Below are 24,294 nucleotides of genomic sequence, written 5' to 3' on the forward strand. Positions count from 1 at the left end.
AAACAACTTGGTTTAGCAAAAGACTGTGGTTTTGTCTTTCAATAGAAAAACCTTTTGGCATCATTTGTTACAATAATAAACACCTGCTGCATCACTACAGTTATTTTTCATATGCTTGCACACGTGCTTTGTGTTGACACATTGTTCAGATGCCGGGTAACTGCAGACCGTTGCCACCGCCCCGCTTTTCATGTCTGCTGACCCCGTCACACCCCCGTACTGCCCTCTAATCATTCACGTGCGTGCCGGATCTTCAGGTTAATTTCTTAATGCGTGAAAAGCCGGAATGTCTCCGGCCTAATAGTGCACAGAATTCAATGGCAAGAAATTTAGTTGGGTTTGTTGGGAGACGAGTTCCCAAATGGCTCATGCGAAGTTCCCATGTGGGTGGATGGAAAAGGCGATAAAGTGACTTCTCCACTCTGAGGCGTAATCTGCTGAGAGAAGAAACGCTGGGATTGATGGTATCGTTTTGCATAATTTCCCTCCACTGCACAGTCAGACAACAGCTGCAGAAAGGCAATCTCATCCTCTTTAAATCTGTTATACCGCTGGGCTCGATGTATAACGAGTCCTTCAGCAGGAAATCTTTTTGGGAAACATCCTCTCACCATTATGGAGACAAATGCGTCTGACTGGCGGTCTTTGACATTTCATTTTCTGTTATTCTGCACGCTTCACGACTGTTTCTCTGCATTATCTCTCACCCGCACTGTCTTCACATTAAGCACGTGAGCCCGGCGACGCATGTTCAGGTTTGTCGTTGTGATTTGCCAGTAAAGTGGTCACCGTGGTAACGATCCTGCGGCAGCCAGTGGCTATTCATCTCGCTGGATACGCTGTTTAATTTAGCCCAGCGTTTAGTGGGGAGCTTACCCAGCGCAATCCATCACCGTTACAGTACTGATGACACCGTGATGTGACTTCCCATCAATATCATACGTAAGAACTGCTGAACTATTAAAATGACACGATAGTAGGTACCACAGCTGAAGGGGGTCGAGGGACGGAAGGGGCAGTGCAGTCTGTGTCGTTCAAAAGACTCATTTGCAAGAGGCTGTTTGGATTTCAGTGAAACTTTTCTTACTTTAAAAAAAAAAAAAAAAAAAAAAAATCACTGTAGTCTAATTCAATTTTTTTCATCTGTCAGTTTGATGTTAATAAATTCCTTTCAGTCTGCGTGGTCAGACACGTCTATCATCTTTTTGTCTTGTGTACATTTTTACTTTAAGAAAGATGAAGCTTTTTTTTTTTTTTTTTTTTTAAGATCCTTTTAGGCAGACACTCTTCTGTCTCCTGTCATGCTCTGCACTCTATTTATACACGTCATCCAGAGTCCTTCTGTCACATCTCTGCTAATTCAAACTGCAGGAAAGAAAATGCCACATTTAACCCATTTTAGCCCGACAGTGAAATTTCAATGAATTTGAACTCAAACTTGACACTTGTGCTGTTTATTAGAAGCCAGGGAGTCCAAAAAAGGAGGAAACTATTGGGGCTTATTGTGTTTGTCAAATTTGATTTCCGCCTGTCACTGTCAGGCTCAGGGCCTCATTTGGATTCTACCCACCAAATAAATTTAGAAACTGGTGTCAGCCCTGTTTATTTTTGTCGTTTCAGCCCGGTTTCCTTCCTTTCTCCGTCCCCCATCAGATATCCTCAGACTTGCCCACACATTTCTGTCCCGCAGTTTTGCAGTGACAGCGAATTGCCAAACTGCTTCACAAAAACGGAGGAGTTTGCGGAGCGTTATGAGAGAAGTAATATACAAATGCATCATTTTTGAATAAACTGTATGAACCTACAGAACTGCTGGCGAGCTTGCTGACAGTTAGCATGTCAACTACTTCAGCCAGATCAACGCAGATCTAAGACGGGTAAAATATGAGTTGACATAGGGCAGTATGGTTTTAAAATAAAACTTTTTTTTTTTTCTTTTCCTTTTCAGTTCATGTTTGTTCGAGGAAATGCTGAACAATATTACAATCCTGCGAACTAAATGCCAGGAAGAATAGTAAAAAATATAAATGTACTCTTGTTGCTTATAATGTTTAATTGATGTATTTTTTTTTCCCCTTCCATTGAGGACTGATTTGTGTTAAATGTTGCTCAAGCCAAAACTTCAGAATATATATATTTTTTTATCACGGTTTGTAACGGGACTCGGCTTCAGATACCCAAAACAGAAACGGCTCAATTATAACCGGAAATATCTGGTCGTGAAAGTTGCCAACGCGTGGGCAGACTTTCTGTGACAAAGTGGAATACCATAGAAATGTAAGGTGTGTTGCTGATAAGTTGTTTTTTTTTCTCTCTTCCTGTATTCCCTTTAATCATATGCTGTTTGATACCTTTCGTTTCTCACAAGAGAGGTGTTAAAGAAGAAAAACTGGAATCCAAACGCTCTCTCTCTCTGTCTCCCTCCCTTTGATTTCCCACCTACAGAACACACGAGACATAACTCCTACAGCACACGATATATACCCACTCGCCAGTTTCCTCTCAAATAATAATAAAAAATAAAATACCCACAGGTCAGGACTTCCTCCACGCTGACATGGCACGTCAACAGATGATGAAATGGGTTTTGTTTAAACGTGCGGCTTTCGTGTGCAGATTTTCAGACCCGCTAGGAGGTTTTCACACATCAGCTATATAAGAAGAACAAACAGTAGAGCTATAGGCTCCATACCTGCGCGTACAAAGACCTCTCAACACCTCTCAGCTCGTGATCTAAGAATTTAACTTGGTAGAGAGGAATGTAGCGAGTACGTTCAAGCGTTTGCGTGAACTCACTGCTACTTGCAAGTTGGGTTTTTTTTTTGTCCTTCATACTCAACAACCATAGTTGGTTAATATTTTGCATACATGCTATTAAGATATCCAACAGAATATATAAAGGTAGTTACCATTCGCAGCAGGACGACGCTCGTCAGATATGTCGTTACGCATCACAAATTATCGCACGTTACCTAATTACACATCACAGCCGGCTCAACTCGTTGCTGCCAAAACAGCGACCGTTGCCGTGACTACTTCCTACATTTCTACCGACGCATCAAGTGACCTGAATACCGAAGCTTGAACTGTGTAGAGCCAACCGAGGCTTTCATCGACGCAGCGTTGTGCCACACGCTCCCGGTTTGTGTGGAAACTGAAACCGACCAAAATGAGCGTGACCTCAAAAGGAAACACACACAATTTCTATGCAAATTATGCCAACGAAATTGGATTAGCTTTCAGTGAAATCTGTGCAAGTCTTCTGCGAAACACACACACACGCTGAAACCCACGTCGAGCGCACTCACATTGTAGCAGCATCCATAGGCAATTGATGAAAATCTTAATGCAGATTTAACACATCTCTTAGCAGCTTAAAAACTCAATATCATAAATTTTAAGCTTTAGGAAACGGCTGTTACCCATTTAGTTATTCATTTATCCCACTTGCATTTTATATCAGGGTTCTTGCTGCCCGATTCTGCTACAGTTTGTTTTATTTTGCAAGATGCAGGCACGGGATTTCTCTATTTCCTGGCAGACAGAAAGAGAAAGGACGACTTTAAATATTACTATATTCCAATTGTGACGGGTCACTTAAAGCCGCCCCGCCCTTAATTATGATTAAAACGTGTAAGTTATATAACGATTCAACCCCTGTACATAAATGTCATAAATGAGAAAATGTGCTATAAAGACCAAAACAGGTTGTTTTTTTTGTACCAGACTGTAAACATGTTTATTTCTGCTGTAAAGTTGATCATTTTCACACGGCTGTCTGTGGGGATTGACTCATTTTTGGAGCCGGCCTCAAGTGGCCATTTGAGGAACTGCAGTTTTTGGCACTTCTGCGTTTTTTTTTTTAGCCCCAGAGGTTGATGCATGCCAATCATCAGTTGGAGTCCCTTCAGTTGATTCTTCAAGTTGAGAAATCGTTTTATTTATTTGTTTCGACTTTTTTTGTTGTTTTATTGGTTGAGGGTTATTTTACGGACAGATAATGAACCTCCCCAACTTGAGTAGCGGAGGCACAAATAATTGTCTGTACTTTTGTACGTTTTCATCCTGGCGGCAGTGTAAGGGGAGGGATTCTCCGTGACATATATGTCATCACCAGCGCCCACATTAACTTGCAGGTTTGCTTGAACGTCTTACAGATTGTCATTATACTATAGATGAGCCAGATGCAAGGACAAAACTAAAAATATATTACATTCCTTCGACGGTTAACAGCATGCTGATGAGGAGCATCAAAGGTTTTTAAGGCCTTTACATCGCCAAGCCGCCCGCACGCTTAACAATACAATATTCAAATAGGGCTGGATAAAAAGAATACAGCCCATCTATCCTAATGCTGTAGCGCTGTCAGTCACTCAAGTGTGAAGGTTGTTAACACCAAATAATGTGCCTGTGTGTGTGTGTGTGTGTGTGTGTGTGTGTGTGTGTGTGTGTGTGTGTGTGTGTGTGTGTGTGTGTGTGTGTTGACAATTCACAAGATGTTCCATCAATGGAATTGAAAAGGCTGACTGATCTATAGGAATAACTAACCTTCTGCGGGAACGCTGCAGATTGATGGTTCTGATATCGGTGTGTCATGGAGTGGAAAAGCAAATTATGACTGTGAGCGTATGCGTGTGTGTGTGTGTGTGTGTGTGTGTGTGTGTGTGTGTGTGTGTGTGTGTGTGTGTGTGTGTGTGTGTGTGTGTGTGTGTGTGTGTGTGTGTGTGTGTGTGTGTGTGTGTGTGTGTGTCCGCGGGATGGTGGTGGGAGATCGGGCGACTGGTGAATCTGCACCTGGATGTGAGCGCGGTGTGATAACGACAGGACTGAAACGAGATGTGAGTTGTTAGCATTCCTGTTAACCTTCACACTTAAACAGCTTCACTTTCATGCTTATGAAACAGCAGTTCAATGCGTGAGGTAGATAACGGAGGACGTCTCCTGTCGTCCTGCCCGTGCTTTTTTTTTTTTTTTTTTTTATAACCGAATGCCACAAATGATGTGTATATGGGCGGTGGCGGTTTCAGTAACAGAGATAAACGGCTCAGACGGTAATATAGGATCTGCTGTTTATCTGAACTGAATGACCTTTGGAATTATTTCCATTTTTCTGATGACGATGACAACAACAGCAGGATATTGTCGCTGGAAGTCTAAAAAAAAATACATATAAATAACTGTTTTGATGGACAACTTCTACAATTTCCTTAATTGCCGACCGTGATGCCATTTGACCTGAAAACGCCATTTGACCTGCGAGCCAGACTGTTTGAAGACGTGAGCGTCCATGTTTTTGCTGTTTGTTATACGCATTGAGCATGAAGGCCTCTCAAGTTTTGCATTCCTCTTAATCCGCGGGAACAGTCAGTGTGTTGGTCCAGTCCACTTACAATACTATAGAGATGATGTGACACTTTACATGAAACATTTACCGCTCATTGCTTCTTTCAAAGGGGCTGGTACATGGTAGGCTACTTACCCTTAAGTGCCACACTCAGGTCAAAATTTCCCATTTGACATGTGTTTGACCTTTTGTTTGTTTGTTTGTTTTTCATACTGGGATACCACGTTTCCATGTTTGGACCCGGCGTTCTTCAGCCCTGCAAGAACACATTTAACCAAAGACACAGGAATCAAAAGTAAAAATTACCTTCCGAGCAGTTAAAAAGTCCCCAAATACATAAACAGCACTCTTCTTCTTCTAGCAATGAGTCTGAAACATGTTCCTAATGGCAAAACGACAGTAAAGTTAACCTGATCAACATTTGTTGGACTCTTGAATTGCAAATGGAATTATTATTATTATTTTTTTCCCCCTCTACATACACATCAGCGGGTATTTTGCTCTGCACACATAATGACTACAAATGACCCGTCAACTGAATTATTTTGGACTCGCTTTTGCCACGAACCCGTCATTCCCTCGTTGGATATAGCAGTCAGATAGTTCCTCCACCTGAGCGAATCGGGTCGTCTGCTCGCTCATACTGGGGCCATAATAAAAAAAATTAAAAAAAGATCACACAGCTCATTTCCATATGTTATTATAGAGGAGCTTTGGGCTTTAAATTATACTTCTCTGCTAGTCTTCCTCAGACACATTTTCATTCACTGACGTACGACAATTCGATACTGATGCAGATCACATTTCATGCAGAGAAGGAGGATTTCCTGGACATACAATGACGTGTTTCACAGACTGAGGGCAGGATTGAATTTCCTCTGTCAATAATAAACTATACATCATGCACCCATTAAAAATGGTAATTAGTGCTGGTCTTGTTAACGAGATGTATGCATATGAATTACACACTGTAGGTGTTCCAAAGCACGGCTCATAACACGGCTGGCAATTGTTGAAAAGAATCGGTACAGCGTGCTCTCACGAAACAGCTGATTATACAAAACTGAAACGCATGAAAAAAACTATTTCCCTCTCGCAGTAGGTAACTCAATGAGGTTGCTCCTGAAACGCAATTTGTCTGAGAGGTTGCACTTATTGAGATTTCAATAACGCAGCCACTTTAACATATGAAATTAAAGTCGGTGCTTAAATAGTTGTTTAAGTTGAAACTCGGCAAAGATCCAGTCTGTGAACTTTCTGCCGTAGAGAAAAACGTACACTTGTAGAGATGAAGTGGAGTATAACCCCCGCCATCAGCAAAGTGGTCCACGATTGATTGGCATTCAAAGTGTTGCTGAGCAGCCAGAGGTGTGTTAGCAGGCAGGACGGCAGGCAGCAGATGTGGACTGGGATTCACCCAGCAGCTGCTCTAATCCCTAAATCTACGGCACGACCTTTCCCTCCGCTGCGCTCATTTCAAAGTCAAAATCACACACTCATAACCTCCAAACTTTTCAAATTCACCTATTTAATAGGCTCTACTGTACTATTTTGCTTTTTCATATCATGCAGCAGGTTTTTAAACTTTCTACTTAAAAGAAGAAATCTGCTTTTTTTTTTTTTTTTAATAATGTTTTGTTAATTTTAACACATTATTTGTCATTTGTCACATTTTTTTGTACTTTTATTTGACATTCATTTATCACCTCAAATAGTTCAGATACTTTTTTTTATTAACCGATGCCTTAATGCAGTTGCATTATATCTGTCATCACCTCATTGGGGTTCATGTAAACAGAAAAAAAGTGATTGAGTGACCAATGAGGGAAGGTTTTTTTTGGTTAAGTGATGAAATTACACATACTAGGTGACATGGAAATTTTACACTGCTTAAAAGCAATAAGACTGACTAACAAATGCATATAGGCAAAAGCTGAATAGAAATTTGAATAAAGTGAAATGTTCCTTTTAAAGCTGTCGCTTTTTAAGAGAACCATTTTGTTAATAACCATCAATCACTTTTAATGGCCCTAATCAACCGGGGTAAGATGATTCAACTTTTTTTTTAAAAACACCATTACTTTTTGCTCTTTATATCTAACAATGAAATGGATTTAATTCAGTTGTCAGATTGAAATGAAAGCAAAGAGAAGTTGAATCTGTATGTTAGGTTTTGGTTTGATGTTTTTTATTTTTTTCAAACCAGGTAATTATATTTCCTGCGTTGGAGCCTACGTTTCCAGGTTGAATGGCTCACCTACCATCTGCTTATACTCCCAGGACTCACTGCAGGGAACACAATCTGCTGTTTTGGGAGACATTGATGCTCAAAACTTAGCCCAAAAAAAATTAAATAATTTTTTTTTGTTTGTTTTTTAAGTGGGCCAACGGGGGTGTTTTGAATTTCTAAGTCACTGTCGGAGTTTGGTTCAGATTTAGCACATTGTGCAGCAAACACATAGCTATTTTAGATACATGTCATTATTTCCTGGTTTCTCTTGGGTGTGTGTGTGTGTGTGTGTGTGTGTGTGTGTGTGTGTGTGTGTGTGTGTGTGTGTGTGTGTGTGTGTGTGTGTGTGTGTGTGTGTGTGTGTGTGTGTGTGGTGTGTATGGGGGTGTGGGTGTGTGTGTTGGCACCTACAGCTGTGCAGTCTTTCCGTTACCTCATCTGGCTAAAAACTAACAATATCTTGACTTTATGGATCTTTCAGCTGATTTTCTATCATGTAAAATTAGTAAAGCTAGTTTATTTTACAAGCTTTGTCTTTATTTCTTGGTTAAAGCATGAGGAGTAACAAAGTCCAACGTTCTAGTGTTAAAGTTAAAGGAACATTTTTCACAAAATAATATAAGACAACATACTTGGATATTTTGGAAAAAAATAGCAAGAAGATTAGGGGTTCGATCCCCCCTTTGTCATGACTTTTTTTTTTTTTTTTTTTTTTTTTAAATCATACAGAGCAAAAAGTGACCCAAAACTCATTTTTGGGTCACTTTTTGGACAACATGCTATAGTATGACTTTTTTTTTTTTTGCCAAAAATGGCGACTAAATTCAAAATGGCGGACTTCCTGTTGAGTTGACGTAATGGTGCAATGGAACGTTTTCGTACATCTCGGTGCGATACGCATGTCCACCGAATTTCATGCATGTAGGTAAATGTAGCCTCTGTTTAGGTGGCGCGAGTGAGCCATTTGGCCACGCCCACTCACGACTCCATTAAAATATGAAATTTTCGCCAGGTGAGACGTGTGTACCAACTTTCATGAGTTTTTGAGTATGATAAAGCCACCAATAATGCAGTTGTTTACGGAGAATAATAATAATAATAATAATAGCTTGAATAACAATAGGGCTTTCGCACCATCGGTGCTCGGGCCCTAAATAATAAAAACTGGCCCATAATCTAAAAATATCTAAAACACTGGCTCACCACAATTTATTTTGTGTTCCTCTCTGAAATATCTGCAAAACTGTTATTGCACAAAGTTTGGAGAACCGGAAGAAGCGTCTTTAATAACATTAGGATGCTATCAGAGAAAAAAAGAAAGAAAAAAGAAACACCTCCAAAATGAGATTATCCCCACCGAACATTATTATGCATAAGTCCATTATCTGGTTACAGCAACACAGAAAGCAGCACCGCACATTAACATTCACCGTGTACAGAAGCAACGAGGAGCACAGACATAAATCTCAGAGGACTTGCAAACCAAAAGGTGAGCGAATCAAGATAGTCTCCGCCATGTTGGTGCAGATGCTCGGGAAAAGAAGAGTTACGAAAACCACCCTCCCATTTTATTAAAGCCACACGCAGCATTGATACTTCTTCCAAATTTAATAGCTTTTCTGAAAGTTAATGTTTAATTCTCAGGAGCTTTTTACGTTTTGTGCTATTTGCATCCCCATGAAGTAAAGCTGCTGCAGAGGTAGCTGTCGACTGACGTGGAATCCGTCGTGTTTTCCCCTCGTCACTGCTGAAGTTTCTGATTTAGATATCGAGTTCGTTCAGCGTTCGGTAGTTTCTCTGGTGGCTGAAGGAAGTTTTGTGATATGTTTTTATATGGTTTAAGGCTGCAAGTGATTGTTTTTCTGCCCAGCAAATAACAACTCGGTGCAGTCATTTGAATGAAAAGCCACACTGTGAAATTGCTGTTCAACTACAGCCGAAAACCAATTTCTGGCAAGAACCGCTGAGCTTGAAGACATGAACGTAGCTCAGTCCAGAACGTTTCAAGCAACTTTTTTCACGTGCAAAAACTATCAAACACGGCGATAAAACCGACTCTCGTCAGCCTCATTCAGTATAGGAAGACCGAGAGTTCCCTCTGCTGCAGAAAAAGAGTTCATCAGAGTTACCAGCCTCAGAAATCAACAACGATTAACAGCAGCTCAGATGAGAGCCCACGTCGGTGCTTCCCAGAGATCGAACAGCAGGCACGTGACAACGTCGGCCGTTGGGAAGACACCGTGTGAATCAGGCCTTCGTGGTGGAAGTGCTGCAAGAAGACGGCCGGCGGGACCGAGAGACGCGAGGAATGGACATTAGACCAGTGGAAGTCCGGAGGAATTTTGGTTCTAGCCGGGACACGTCTTCGAGAGACGTGGAGAAAGTGAACGGGTGACGTGTTCCTATCTGGTTCCCGACCGTGAAGCGTGGAAGAAGAGCTGTGACGGAGACTGCATCAGGAATCTTCAAAATGTGATATCTCAGGAACACCTCGAGGGAATTTCTTCAAATTTGGCACCGAGGTTCACTTGGACTAATAAAATAAAATGACGAAATGATGCCATTTTATACCCAAAAGGTCAAAGGTCAAGGTCCATTATTCAACACCATAAATGACGAACAGAAGGGGCAATTGTGACCATATTTCACATTGGATAGGATACTGACTTTGCAGCAACATCCATATTTGAAGCGCTGTCTACTGTCATGGCGACAACCTTGTGTTCTATCAGAATCGGTTTTATTGGTCAAATTCCCTCACTACATCTATGAATCTGAACAGACGTGGATGTAAACTGGAACTTGTTGGCGAGGGCGTAAAACGTCGAGGCGGTAATTGTCAGTTTTTCCCCCTTAATTCAGTCATCAATACTCACTTCAAGATCGGTCTGAAAGCACCTTAAAAGCCACTCTCTAAAAACTTTCAGACAATCAAACGCTGATCACACGGCATTGCGGGAAATTGGACAAAAATGCCAGAAGCTATTTTTAAACCCGGATGAAGACTTCCTATTAAATCTGTCCCCTGGACAAGCCAGTGAATGCTTTTTTTTTTTTTTTTTTTTTTTTATTATTCTTTGCATTGTTCCCTCCACCTGTGAGTGCCAGATTAAAGTTTTGCACCACATGCTAATTTAACACTAAAATCCACACACAGGAAAACATCGTGAGCTCTGCAGTCAATAAGGCTGTAGTGGAGGTTCCCCTTCACTGCAGTGAGTGGGAATACCAAGTAGCCAAACTACTGCAGGTCGGCACTTGTGCCAAACGGTGCTTAACCACACAGTCGAACACTACAAAAGAGCAGCTCTTCAACGCGGCCTCGACACGAATCTCCTCATTCACACTTCATTTGGTTGACGTTTTAGTTTGTTTGTTTGTGTCTGTCCTGGTGGTGAAAGGACAGCATGTGCAGCTGGTGTCCTCCCTCCGAGACGATCTATAGGTCAGAGTTAACCCTGGCAGTGACAGCGGGGCTCAAGTGTGGAGGTGAGCCGTGGTCTCAGGTGTCCTTACCTTTCAGCCGTGTCACCACGCTGACAGCCGGACTTCCACGCTGACTGATTGGTCTGCTGACAGATTCTGTCAACAGGCGGATTTGAAGAGGGGCGACGGATGAGCTGCAGCCCAGAAGAATAGAAGTCCAGGACCCCTGCGATGACTAAGTGTCCTATCGGAGCGTCCACGAACGGGATGGTAAAAAAAGCCTGCTCCTATCGCCGATCATAAAACCCACGCCCGCCGTTGTCGAGGCGTGAGAATAACGTGTTTTGTTTTAGTGGACGGGCGTGTCTATTACACGCTTTACCGTGATATAGGGTTGATATTTTAACATGTTATATCATGATAATGATGAAAATATGGATGGATGATTACTCCGTAATGGTAAACTTTGGGCTTTTGTGGCCATGACGGTTTAAGCCTCTCCTAAATGACTCTTCGTGTTGTTTGTCAGTTCCAGAACATCCGATTGGACATTTTGATGAGTTTGGCGTACAGCAAAACAGTCCAGCAGGAATCTTTTTCAGGCCCGAGGACCTGAAACTTCTTGATTTTACTTTAGTGACAGAGAACCATCCATCAAACTCAAACTGTTTGCACTGACAGTTCAACATCAAACTACTTCAAACAACCCACGCTGTCATTTTTCTGGAGAAGACAGCCTCAAGTTTATTGTGGTGATGCAAGCTGGTGTTGCTCCTTCAGAGGGATGTCTACATTATTCATGTTTCGTTTGTCTTGAGTTGCTTGAAACGAGACTTTTGATCATTCATTAATGTTTCGGACTGACATCTTCAAATAATTGAGTCACAGACGGAAGACAAAAAAACGCAACGTACGATGTTTCCGTACAGGACACGAGCTGCCACAGAATGGATCAACGATGACAAAAATAATGCAAATCATGCTTTCATGCTACATTTCCACCACCACCACCATCATCATCAAAACACCAAATCTGCGAATATATTTCAATAATTATTTCAGCTGCTTTTTTGGCACTTATGTTGGCGTTTCCTTTAATTGCACACCCAGAAGTGCATTTCAGTAAGCGTGTAAATTGTTAAATCCTTTTCTACACTAAGCCAAAGTGAGTGACAGCAACTTTGTCACAGCTGAGCACTGACCTGTCCAGCTAATTGCCACGCACTTCAGAGAAAACTTGCCCCTGTGACATTCATTTATTAGGCTATAATTGAAATGAAACAAATTCACTTCCTGGCGTTGAGGTAATGATTGTAATTGTCACAAACAATTTGTCACCTTCTGGTTGCTGGTGTCAGTCATCCTATTTGAATTGATAGAGGTCAATGACTATCTATCCATGCAAGGTGTTTTTAGTTGATCATAAAGTAGGGAATCACATTCAGTACAGTAGAAACACACACGATACAGGCGGGGGGGGGGGGGGGGGCTGTAGTTTGTGATAATCAGATCTGCATAGTTTAATATTATATTTGGTTTCCTCGTGAAACATGATCATTGTGCAGTCCCTGCTGCTGCTTTGTGCTCTGGAGTGGGCGAGCGATGTTGACAGGCTCCAACCCAGTGTAGTGAAGCTGTCAGTTGAAACGCGCTTGCGCAATTGCTGCGCGGACACATATGCACACACACACACACACACAGAGAGAGACACGCGGCTCTGTCAGTGTGTGCAGGTCAGCGCTCAAAATCCTGCAGAAAGTGCGCGTATAGGAAAACGGTGCACGTCACAAGTTCCAGCAAGTGGATTTTAAAACCGCAAGTCTTTTACTATTTTTGATTTGCTGGAAAACTTCGGCGAGGATTTAACATTTGACTTCTCGACGTGAACATTCAGCAGCACTTTGTCCGCCGGAACAACAACAACAACAACAACAAAGCAGGAGATCTCGTTCAAATCTCTGGACCAGGTCTTGGGAAATATTTGGGCAATTTAATGCACGTCTGAATACCAAACGAGCTCTTTGCAAACGGATAACGAGGAGTGAAAGCGAGGGCGATCGAGCGCAGCAGGTAAAACAAAAGCAAACACACGACACGCTCGCAGCGGCTCTCCGTGCTCCAATTTTGAACTCGCAACTTTGAGCTCCCTCGTTACTTTTATTTCATTGTTTTTTTTTTTGCAGAAGTTTTCAGCATGAATCAAACCGCGGGAGCCACAAATGCGTACCGCAGGTGCTCCAAGGGTGGAAAGGTAAGAGAGACTTATTACGAGAAGTTGAGGTTTTTTGGTGTAAACGCACGCTGCTCGGCGCAGCACTGGCAGGGAGCGTTGCAGTGATGTTGGCTGTTGGCTGCAAGCTCAGGAGAAGCTTTAGCCACAGTTTTCAGCTTGTTGGGTCACTACGGCTCGTCTGTGCTCCTTTTGGAAGATGACGCAAAATCTGTGCGGATACAGTTTATTGGCTGGAGAAATCAGTTTCATTAAAGCGGGCGATGCTGGTGGTCAGTTTGCAAGCACATTTGGAAGCTTTTGGAGGCCAGAAAAGCTGCTGCTTTTTTTTTTTTTTTTTCGTGCACAGTGACAATTTTCATTTTTTTTTTTTTTTTTTTTTTTTTTTTTTTTTCCCCCAAAGCAAATTGAAAAGGAGCAGATGATTGGTGCTCACTGGCAGCTTGTGTTTTTCGCGCGGGTTATTTTTATACCGTTATTTCTTCTGATGCAACTTGACAGTCACCTGCTGTATACTCTCATATCCAAGATGATCACAGCTGTTTTACCAAGCCTGTGACCCACATTACCAGGCTGCTACTGCTGCTGCTGCTGTGTGGATGTAGTCAACAGGGAGAAGAGAGAGAGGGGTAGGGGTGGTGGTGGTGGTGGGGGGGGGATGAGGATGAGAGTGGGAGAGTTGAGGTGGGATGAAAGGAGGTAGGAGCAAAGCTGGAGAATGTGGGAGGAAAGAGAGAGAGAGGGGGGGGGGGGTGAGGAGTGAGAATGATAGAGTCTTTCCAGTGAAACCCATCAGAGGCTGAGTGCGGGGGAGCTGCTCTCATTCCCAACACATCTGGCTCTGTCAACATCCACAATCAGCGATGATGAAGTATGAAAGCTTATTTATCACCAGCAGCTATGACATGCCGAACATCCACAGCAGACTTCCCAGTGTTTACAAATATTGATTTTTCCGGCTACAAATATTTGGAGTTGATGTGCATTGATTGGAGCGGTGCTCGTTCCCCTCGTCGGTGTTCAGGACGATGTGGGGAAATGAGCTCTGATGAGCGCGGACGAGAATTAAACCCACACTGTTGCATCGGTGTTGGTTAACTCTGTCTGTTTAATTGAGACCGACAGATTTGTTTTCCTTCTCAGTGTGATGATACGGGCTGTACTATTCCACGCTCGGGAATCCAGGGAATTGAAAATAAAAAAATAAATGGTCAAAATAAAGTCATGCTGTGAGCCTGCAAAATGCATGAATTTTTAATCGTGCCTTTTTAATGGGAGAAAAATGTCAGAAGATGGAACCTATTATGTCATGAATGGAAAAGAAAAGCTTTTTATTTCTATAACTGGAGTGATTCCTAAATAGGTGAAGGCTACTGCTGTTGCAGTTTCCCGTGGTAGGCTTACATTGAAAAAAATAGTAGCTTATCTCAGCTAATTTAGAAAAAAGAAAAGAGATTTGTAATCCCGGTAAGAAAGGTGTTAAGCTAAAAATGCAAAGACAAATGGCTGAAATTCAGTAAATCAGACTCGTGAAAAGTAGTCAGAAAAATAAATTGTGAAAATATTAGATAAACAGTTTGAATAGTTGGCGAAATGTAAGGATAGAGTGTTAAAATAGTTTGTTAAAAGTAACAACAGGTCCTGCTTTTTCATTAAAAGTAATGAAAAAAAACACCCTGTTTAAATAGCTAAAAGTAATTGCTAAATGTTTTATACCGCTCTGAACTTTCTCTGTTGAACTGTATAAACTTATATTCGTTCATATGACCAACGGCGTTGAATACCATCCAGGTTGAAATCAGTTTAAATGAACCCACGAATGTGGCAGACGGTGTGGACGGACTTCAGTTCATCGAACCGCCATAACAGACTTCCCACCTGTTAGAAATGAAGATTAGGCTTCAGATTGTTTTAACTTCTCGATGCGCTTCCTAACTGTCGCGTCCGCGGTGTTTGTTTGTTTTACCAGCAGGTTGGTATTATTGTCCACACAATATTTATGGTGTCCTTTCACTGGCTGCCTGTACTAATTCTGGGGCGTTTCATCTCCTCTTACTCATCAACTTTGTGAGAGAAAATAGATTCAGACTAAACAGTTCTCCAGACAGCAGTGTCCGTTTCATTATCTGTCCCCGTGGATACTTTTAGCTCCCCAGCAGGAAGCTCTGCAATTTCAAACTGTTTTTGTTTTTGTTATTTATTTATTTTTTTGTATTTGTGCCTGTTTAAAGCTTTGGTGCTGCAGAAAATGTCTCTTTGATGGGTCGTCTCTCTCTGTGGAGTTTTCTATTTCCAGTCATGTTGACAGTCGGCCACTGAGACATTTCATTGTGGATTAATGACAGCCTGATTAGGCCTGCATGTGTTTTGCGGCCCTCCCAACAGGATAAGCCTCACATGGTCACGGACATCAGCTCCTGACAAGCTTTGACAGGTTTATAAACACCTGCAATGAAAGGAGAGCAAGTGTGCTTTAGAATTACGCCCAAACCAAAAGGAAAGAAAAACATCTATATTTAAAACAAGACGTTATTGGACTCCGCAATCCTGCACAAATGTTGTTGTTGTTGTTGTTGTTGGAGGTGTATTTTTGGAACGCTATATGGAGTCAGTTGGATGTTTCCACTGCAGCTTTATAGGACTTTGGTTGTGTTATCTGTGACACCAACAGTATGTCTCGTCCTTCTTATCACAGAACAGCAGCTTATTTTTAAAACATTTTTTTGAGGCTCTGGGAGAATCGTGGTCGACGCATTCAGAGTGGATTCTCCGCTGACAGAAGCCTGCGTAGACCTTCATGTGGGTGCAGTAGATTTGCGGAGGGAAAACAAAAAGCCGCTCTTTTTCTGTCACAACGTCCCCGTGGTGCTCGTTTTTCGTATGATTACGCTATCAGAGAAGAAGTTAAGGTTTTATTCACAAGCCTTGTGGGAAATGTAGGAAGTTACGTGAAGAAGAAGTCGACTCGTTTTTTTGTTTTTCTTATTTCTCGAGCAGAGTGTAAAACCTTCTGTGTCTCAGCATCCGAAACGTGAACTTTCTTTGGCTTTTGGTTGAATTAAACAAGACATTTTTAAGATGTAAGACTCTAATAATAATCCAGTCATGCCAGTTTATTTATGTTGCGTAATTACACCCAATATAAAATGACCAAAGTGCTGCACAACATCAAAGAACTAAAACTAATCATAGACTTGAAACAATGAAGCCATTAAAAACAAATTAAACAATAAAACAAAATTAAAAGATATTAAAAACAAGATTAAGTCAAAGCGACACCGGAGAATATACATGAGCAGTAATTAATAACAAACACCAAAAGATTAAACATTTAAATTGGGCCTTATCTTGAAATGCCACTGGGAATAAATATGTTTTCATTTGAGATTTAAATCCTGGAAGTGAAGAGGATCAATCAGATTAATAGATTGTGAACATCATTATTAGATCCAGCATCAATATCTAGTTTAAAAAAATACACTCCAAAGGGTGGAATGTTCTTTTTAAGTGTCCTCTATGTGTACCTGATGTTAAAAAGACATTTTACCTCCTGTATTGTTGAGGGGAATCTTACTGAGAAAGAATCCTTATTGCTGCTGTACTTCACATTGTATTAAAGTTCATACTCATGACTCGCGGTCATATTCAGAGCATGCCACCTTAAAAAGAAAGGAACAAGTAAATCCCAAAATAGCTCTCACAGCACATTAAAGTTTCTGTCCAGATTAGATGCGTGCGGTGATGTCGTCGTGCAGGACAGAGAAAATAATATCCCGGTCGAAAACGAAACACTTTTCTTTTGGATGTCCTGAATGAAAAGGGAAACGTTATTTATTGTAGTTCTGAAGTGATGAAAATGGTGAAAGAGTCACCAGAGGGCAGTGTCGTACTGCAATACATGTAGGCGTACCGGAGCCCTGCACTGACTTGGTGGAGCACGCCCAGCCTGTTTATTAGGAACACCTGTGCAATCTGATGCAATCCGATACAACTGCGCTGCCATATATTTTACAAAGCAAACCATATTACGGAGGTCGTAATGGGTCACACTACGATACCGGGATGGACAAGATGTTATCGTGGCAGACAAATTGTACTGGCTTGCATCAGATTGCCGACAGGTGTTCTTAATAAAGAGGCTGGGCGTGACACATTTGGATTAGTTCGATGACGTATCTATACATTTTGATCACATGATACTTCAGTATCTCCTCTCTGGTTGAGGTTTTGTAGCACTTTTTCCATTATTAACAGTCACTATAGTTACACTTTTTTGGTTTTTTGCAAAGATTGGACTAAAACCATATTAAATAAATCTATGATTTATTTTTGGAGACGTGCAGGATCCCCACTGCTCTGAGATCAAATCGGAGCTTAACTTTTGTGTGTGTGTGTGTGTGACTTCTTTTTTTGCCTCTACAGTTCACGCCTCCCCTTTCTTTTTTCCCTTGTTTCGGTCACAGCGGGCTGGTTTGATTATCTTGGCCCTTGACAGCCCCGCGGCCCTGCGTGCGCACACAAAATCCCAATTAGCTCCCTCCGGTTCCGAGCCATTTGCAACTTCGCTAATCTCCGCATCAGCACAGCGCCGGAAAATCCTCCAATTCCTCTGATTACAGATTCATAATGAGAATATGAAAGTTTAATTTGTGGGACTCGGCTGAGGCAGGGAAAAAAAAACAACAAAAAAAACAAGACTGAACTGATTGTCCTATATGCCGTGAATATGTATTAACTGCTGCTGCCCAAATGCAAACTGATCGCTCGACTAAACCTTGTCATTTTGGAAAGTATTCGACTTCTGTTCTGTCAAATAATTAGAAATTCCCTGTGGCTTATTTGTGCATCTTATTACTGCATGCATTTTGTCCGGAGGGTGATTTTTAAGCTAAAAATTCAATTTTATACAATCATTGAGCAAACGTCAGAATACAAATAACTGTGACATGCAGTTACACAGAGAGCAAAAGTGCTAAAGGGATCTTTATGGAGCACAGGAGCTGCGCTAAATGCTATTTGGATTGAGGGGTGGACTCCTTAATTACCGCAGCTTTGTTGGCCAACAGCGGGGCAAACACCAGCACGAATGTGCCAAGTATTGATCCCTGCTCTCATTATGCTGCGGGTCCATTGTAATGCGCAGTTATCACTCTGACTCACTCACTAGAGTCTATGGAAATCATGATTGATTTTTCTCTCTCTCCCTCCCTCCTCCTGCCTTATTTGCCTGCTTGGTAAACTGGCAGGAGAGATCCAATCTCAATCATCTTCACGCTTTGAATTCCTGTACTCGCGTCCCCTCTCCCGCTCTCATTAGCGCCAATAATCTTTTTCTCATTCTGCTGACTCCGGAGAACGGCGCCGTGCCGTCGGTCAACTCGTTCCTGTACATGGCAGAAGCCTCGGCAGTTCTTCTGCTTTTTGAAGATGCTCTTTCATGCTGTTCCCCAACACGTAGAAGCTGCTGTCTGGCAGCGATGTGATCAAGTTTGTCTTGACTGTGTCTGTAAAAAGAAAAAAAACAAAACAACCAACAAATCCACCTTTGTGCCTCTGCTGTATTTGTATGGGAACTTGTTTGCAGTGTACACAAAGAAAACAACATTTGCAGCCACATCTGAGAGCTCTACCTCTGTGAGATGAATAATGCAGCACACACACACACACACACACACACACACACACACACACACACACACACACACACACACACACACACACACACACACACACACACACACACACACACACCACACACACAGAGAGAATAGATTTTCTCACTTTTAACAGCAGTCGCTGATGTGTTTTCTTTTTTCTTTAAATGTGTTGTAGATTGCTAATTCTGCTGCAGTAGCATTTCTGTTTGTACCCACTGGCGTGCGCACTTCATCATCAGGTTCTGCAGCGGCGCTCCCCTGCCTCAGCTCGTAGGAAATCCTTGAGGAAAGCAGGAGGTTTTATTACCGTATATGTCAGCTTGGTTAAAAAAACAACAACAACAACAAAAAAAACATGCAAACACGCCGTGATGCTCACGTGTACGCGCATTCAAAGGCAGCGCTGCGTCGGTGTCGTTCAGCTGCAGCATCTCAGCTGCAGGCTCTGTAGTTTTTTTTTTTATGTGATTTTTTTTTTTTTTTTGCAGGGGGATGATTGACACCGCGGGGAGTGTAATTGCACGAGTCACTAAGACCTCCCCGGTCCCCTTTTGAGTGAGCGGTTGGCTCGGCAAAATGCTGGGGTCATGACAGCCCATCTGGTGGCGTATCACAAGCAGTCGACGAGGCCCCGAGAGACAAATAGCGGCCATAAACGGTAAACAGTAGCCGCTGGGTGGAAGACAGACACTTGAGCCATATCTAAAATCACGAGCACATCCGCTGTGTGCCCCCCCCCCCCTCCCCCGGGAGGCCTCGGCTCCGTCAGACCGGGCTGAACTCGCCGCGTCCGAGGGGGACGTCGTGCTGTCAGAGCGTGTCGCGGTGGATCGCAGCAGCACTTGTGCCACTTTTTACGGTCATGTAATGCAAATGAGTCTCGACAAAAGAAGGAGTCTGGAGTCAAATATGACCATGTGCTGATGTGCAAGAGCTGCAGAGGTTCTGCAGGTCAGGTGTAAGCTTGCCCTCTGCTGGATGAAAGAGTTCACGAGTCCCTGGTCTCACTCGGTGAAGGAAGTTGGTGCACAATGAAGCATCTGAAGCCATTTCAATTATTGGTTTCAATGAAGTGGTATGGACTTACAGAGTTTGGTTTTAAGGGCCTTTTTTAAACAAAAAAATGTTTTCAGAAAAATTGCAGAGACTGTTTCTAGCAGAAATGATTCTGGCTGTTTTACAGTTAAATTGATAGCCGATAGCATCACTCTCCTGTTTACTAGGGACACAGTGGGACTCTGCTTCCCATCATGTAACACAGCAGGATGTCAGTTTCTATAAATAAACCATAATTTATATTTGGTTTTCATTGATTTTTCTTCTTTTTTTTTTTTTTTTTCCCTGTGAAAGGGAATATAAAAGTGAAGAGCAAAGATACTCTGTATTATTGGGGTGTTTGATAGTAGTAACGTGGAAATCAAGATGAAAAAGAAAAAAGGCCACTCTGTGCTACAGCCACGCTGTTCATCCTTACACTATAAATCTTAAACCCACGCAGCAGCGCTCGGGGCGGACTCGTGTGTCGAAGGGCCTCGTTGAGACATCCAGAGAGATGTGGACAAATAGAGGAATCTATTGTGCTAGGAAATGTGGCAAAAGGATATATAAACATAACCCACTACGTTATCAAGATTTATAGATTAAAAAAAACTAAAAAAAAAAACTACATTAATCTGATTGGAAACCCGGAGATACTGTGACCCGCCCACCGATAGCCGTAACCTGGCTCCACCACAGGCCTGTCAATCAAATGGACACGCCCCCAAAAACACAACCCTAATGAGACACTTGTGTCTCTATTTGAGCATCACAACATGTCACTCTATAGTTGTCATTGACAACGAGTGCTGAATGTATTATCTGTGTGTGTGTGTGTGTGTGTGTGTGTGTGTGTGTGTGTGTGTGTGTGTGTGTGTGTGTGTGTGTGTGTGTGTGTGTGTGCGTGTGTGTGCGCGCGCAGCTGTCAAGTATCCTCTTTAAGTTGAGTGTTGTTAAAACACTCGGCAGACTTTTCTTCTATCATCTCATTAATCATTCTTGTGTTTTACTCGCCGCTGTACAAGGTTTCCACTTCTTCTAACACCTCAGGTGTTGTTGCCCCGTTAGTTATCAAGACTAAATGCAATTAGACAACAAGTGATGTGTTTGCGACCGATGACAGGCTTCGTAATGGGAAGGGGGATATTGCTTTCTATGAAATTAGCTTCATCACATTTATTCTGCCTTTTTCCTTCCTGAGAAAAAACCCCACTTTATTCAGACTTTTCTGGCTCCTGTTAGAGATTTAGAGGTTAAATTATAACTGAAAAATTCGATTATAATTTAAATTATTTTATGATACTCTGCCTGCAGTAATATGACATCGTTATTTTTGTCACTTTTAGGGTAGAGTCTATTTTAAAGGATGACCTCTGTGGTTTTATTTTATAGTTTTCTCATTAGCGAGTTCAATCAACTAATAAAATAAAGTGTTTTGCAAAGTCACAGGTTGCTAATATCAGTTTTAATAAAATCGTATAAATCATTCGGTGAACTCCAAAAATTCGAACTTGTTCATGTTGATGTAGTTCTGGACATTTGTGTACATCCTGCATTCAAATCCAGCTTCATGGATGAATTGGGAGTCACAGAAAAATAGAAAAAAAAATAACCAGAATGATGCTTTCATGATATAATTTAGGAATTGGAAAAAAGTACCCAAAAAACTATAATAATTGCTGTTGTTGTTTTAAAGGTCGATCATTTTGCAAATCTGTGGTAAATATTTTAAAAGCAAGATTCACTTCGGTTGTAGTTCCCAGAGCTTTTGAACATGTCTCATGGCCTTCTTCATACTTTACAAATGTAATGGAGTCGGATTGGAAAATGTTCACGTGTTTATGACTCGCGGGATATCTTAAACACGACTCTCCGAGCTTGAATTTCTCCACTTCTGTCCGTCTTCTTCCCCGGTGGGATCCACAACTGTGTCTGTAGCCTATTAAACATTTGAACCTTTCCAGACCGCAGTGACTGAAGGGAAATATGTAGGCTGGCTTTGCGATACCTCACCGCGTACACGTGTCCATTTAGTCTCCAGAATGATTTTTTTGTTCTCGTCTGAAACAATAAGTTCCAGTCTGACTTTGTGTTTTTAAAAAGAGCCGTGCGACCACATAATCAACCGTGGCGTTCGAAGATGTATCAGTGTTATTGTTTAGTATTTTTTATAGTATTTCTGATTTATTGTTATTGATCTGAGGAAATTTGGCCCATAAATCTTACTAGCATGCAACCCCCTGACTTGTACAAGCTTCTCACGTCGGTGTACTTGAGGCAGAGGAAATGGGACCATTTGATTTATTCCCAGCGCAGCTATTTTTTTTTGCAGTACTGGTTCATCTCTGAGAAAAACCCTCTTGCGTCTTTCTTAAGGAGCCACGAGGGCTCTGTACAAATCTGCAAAAAAACCCGCGTCCACTCCGATTACCCCGTTACCTGGACCCGTGGATTCCATAATTCTTCCCCCTTCTTCATTATAGTCCTAAGTGTGTTCTGGGGAATATCTAGGTCTTTGAAATCCTTTTTATATCCCTCTCCTAAGCTGAGCCTTTCAGCGGTAAGCTCTCGAAGACCTGATGTTAGCTGCTGGTTGCCCATGCGTGTCTCTGACGCTCACGCAGCAACAACGAAACCTCCGGGTCAAAATCCCTTAATTAGAATCACTTCACTTGATTTCAGGTGAAAGTATATTAGCTTTGCACATGCTTTGAATGTAATCAGTTAAGCCCCCACTTTTGGGTTTTAGTTTCCAGTTTTGGCTTCTTTTTTTTTTTTTTTTTTTTTGTGCTTTACGTTGCTTTTAAGAAGAAAATAGTTCACTTTTTTTGGTTGTAGGTTTTTTTTCTTTTTAAATTTAAAACATTAGAAAGATGTCCGATTTTGTGTCGCTGCATTTGATAATAAAGGGATTTCAATCACGACTTTTAAAAGAGGATTTAGGCCCGTATATGTGCTGCACATAATGATTTAAACTAAGACAATCATTCGGCCTTATCTGGCCTGATTGCTTGGCGCTCCGCTGGCTCGGCCATGACTCTACATATTGTTTTCCCGAGCTCTGTCCTTGTCTTGCTGCATTTCCAATCTACTCGCCTTTATTGAAATGTATAGCACGGCCACTGCCACAGCCCATTTTCATATAACCGGTTGAGGCAATTTTATTGACTTATAGCAAAAAAGAAAAAAAAAAAAGCCGTTGCATAACCGATCGGCGCAGGTCTCGTCTGTCCCCTCGTCCCTGGCAGTTAAAGCTAAATGATTTGTTGTGTTCACTCCCATGGTGCTCTACATCGCCCCTGAAACAAGATGCTGCTCCCCTTGACAATGAACACTCACCGCCTGAACATAAACAACACTTTTTATTGTGCTCCAGTCTGCGGCCTTCCAAATCAATGCTTTGTAAATCATCCTCGGGAGGCATGCAAACACAGATTCATTCTGCGCAGCCAAAACATCTACGGACACGCTGGCACATTAATACAGATGGATAAAGAGCACGGGGGCCAATGCCATGTACTGTCAGCCAATAATAATGAGTGCTTTTTGTGGGCGAAAATGGCAGGGAGTCTGAGAGATGAGGGGATCAGTGAAGCCATCGACCATCGCCTCTGCTCAATTCTAAACCTGAGCCATCGTTTAAGTGCAACAAAAAAGCGTGATGCTTTCTGAAATGGCAACAACTGCTGAACCTCACCTCGCTGCCTGTTTGTATTAGTTTCCCTTAATGGTTTTTTTGGGGCCTCCAGAGACGAGTACGATCTAAAAATGAGCAAGCAAGCGGTAGACAACAGCAGAAAGTGGGACAGATGCGCAGGTGGAGAGTAAAGCCTACTTAGCCCTGTCCTTTAGGTTAGCCTGGTTTGGGCTTAAGACGCAGACCTGCAAGTGGCTTACGAGCTTCCCCCGTCTGTTGAGTGATGCTCTCCAGAAAGCTGCTGCCTCAAGGACAAAACTTTGAGCATCATTAACTCTTCTTTTTAATGCTGAAGTTAATATATGTCTTAATGAGCCCGCTGTGACACCAGCACCCCGTAGTTTAAAGTTATCTGCCACTCTTAACGATGTTTAGCATGTCAGACGTCATCTTCACTTTATACAGCCGGGCACTAATGTATCGGTGATCTATAAATGTCTCGTTACACAGTTGTTTTTCTTTATTGTTAATGGTGGATTCTGGAGTGCATGCACATAGTGGCAATGGTGCAGATTACAGATACTGGAAACGCATACCAGTATTGTGTTGTTATATATTGTCATCATTTCACGTTACCTGTATAACAGTTAAAACTTGGATTCTGACTGGACGCTAACGGTTAATACAATTTACAGATGTCCCCTAAACGCCTCACTTGCAGGCTAGTCATAG

General features: G+C 41.9%; 1 protein-coding gene across 1 annotated transcript in view; it reads left to right on the forward strand.

Moving 5' to 3' along the window:
* The first annotated feature begins 12,790 nt into the window (after positions 1-12,790).
* LOC138619755 (A-type potassium channel modulatory protein DPP6-like) overlaps positions 12,791-24,294 on the forward strand; it is a 189,504-nt gene continuing 178,000 nt past the window's right edge. The window contains exons 1-2 of the mRNA XM_069696480.1: positions 12,791-13,070; positions 13,184-13,251. Of these exons, the coding sequence (XP_069552581.1) occupies positions 13,195-13,251 (57 nt within the window). The 5' untranslated portion in view covers positions 12,791-13,070; positions 13,184-13,194. The remainder of the gene's footprint in view (positions 13,071-13,183; positions 13,252-24,294) is intronic.

The sequence above is a fragment of the Brachyistius frenatus genome, unplaced genomic scaffold, assembly GCF_029030835.1.
Source record: "Brachyistius frenatus isolate BFR_SWC_R1_liver_20210118 unplaced genomic scaffold, ASM2903083v1 Contig_21, whole genome shotgun sequence".
NCBI lineage: Eukaryota > Metazoa > Chordata > Actinopteri > Embiotocidae > Brachyistius > Brachyistius frenatus.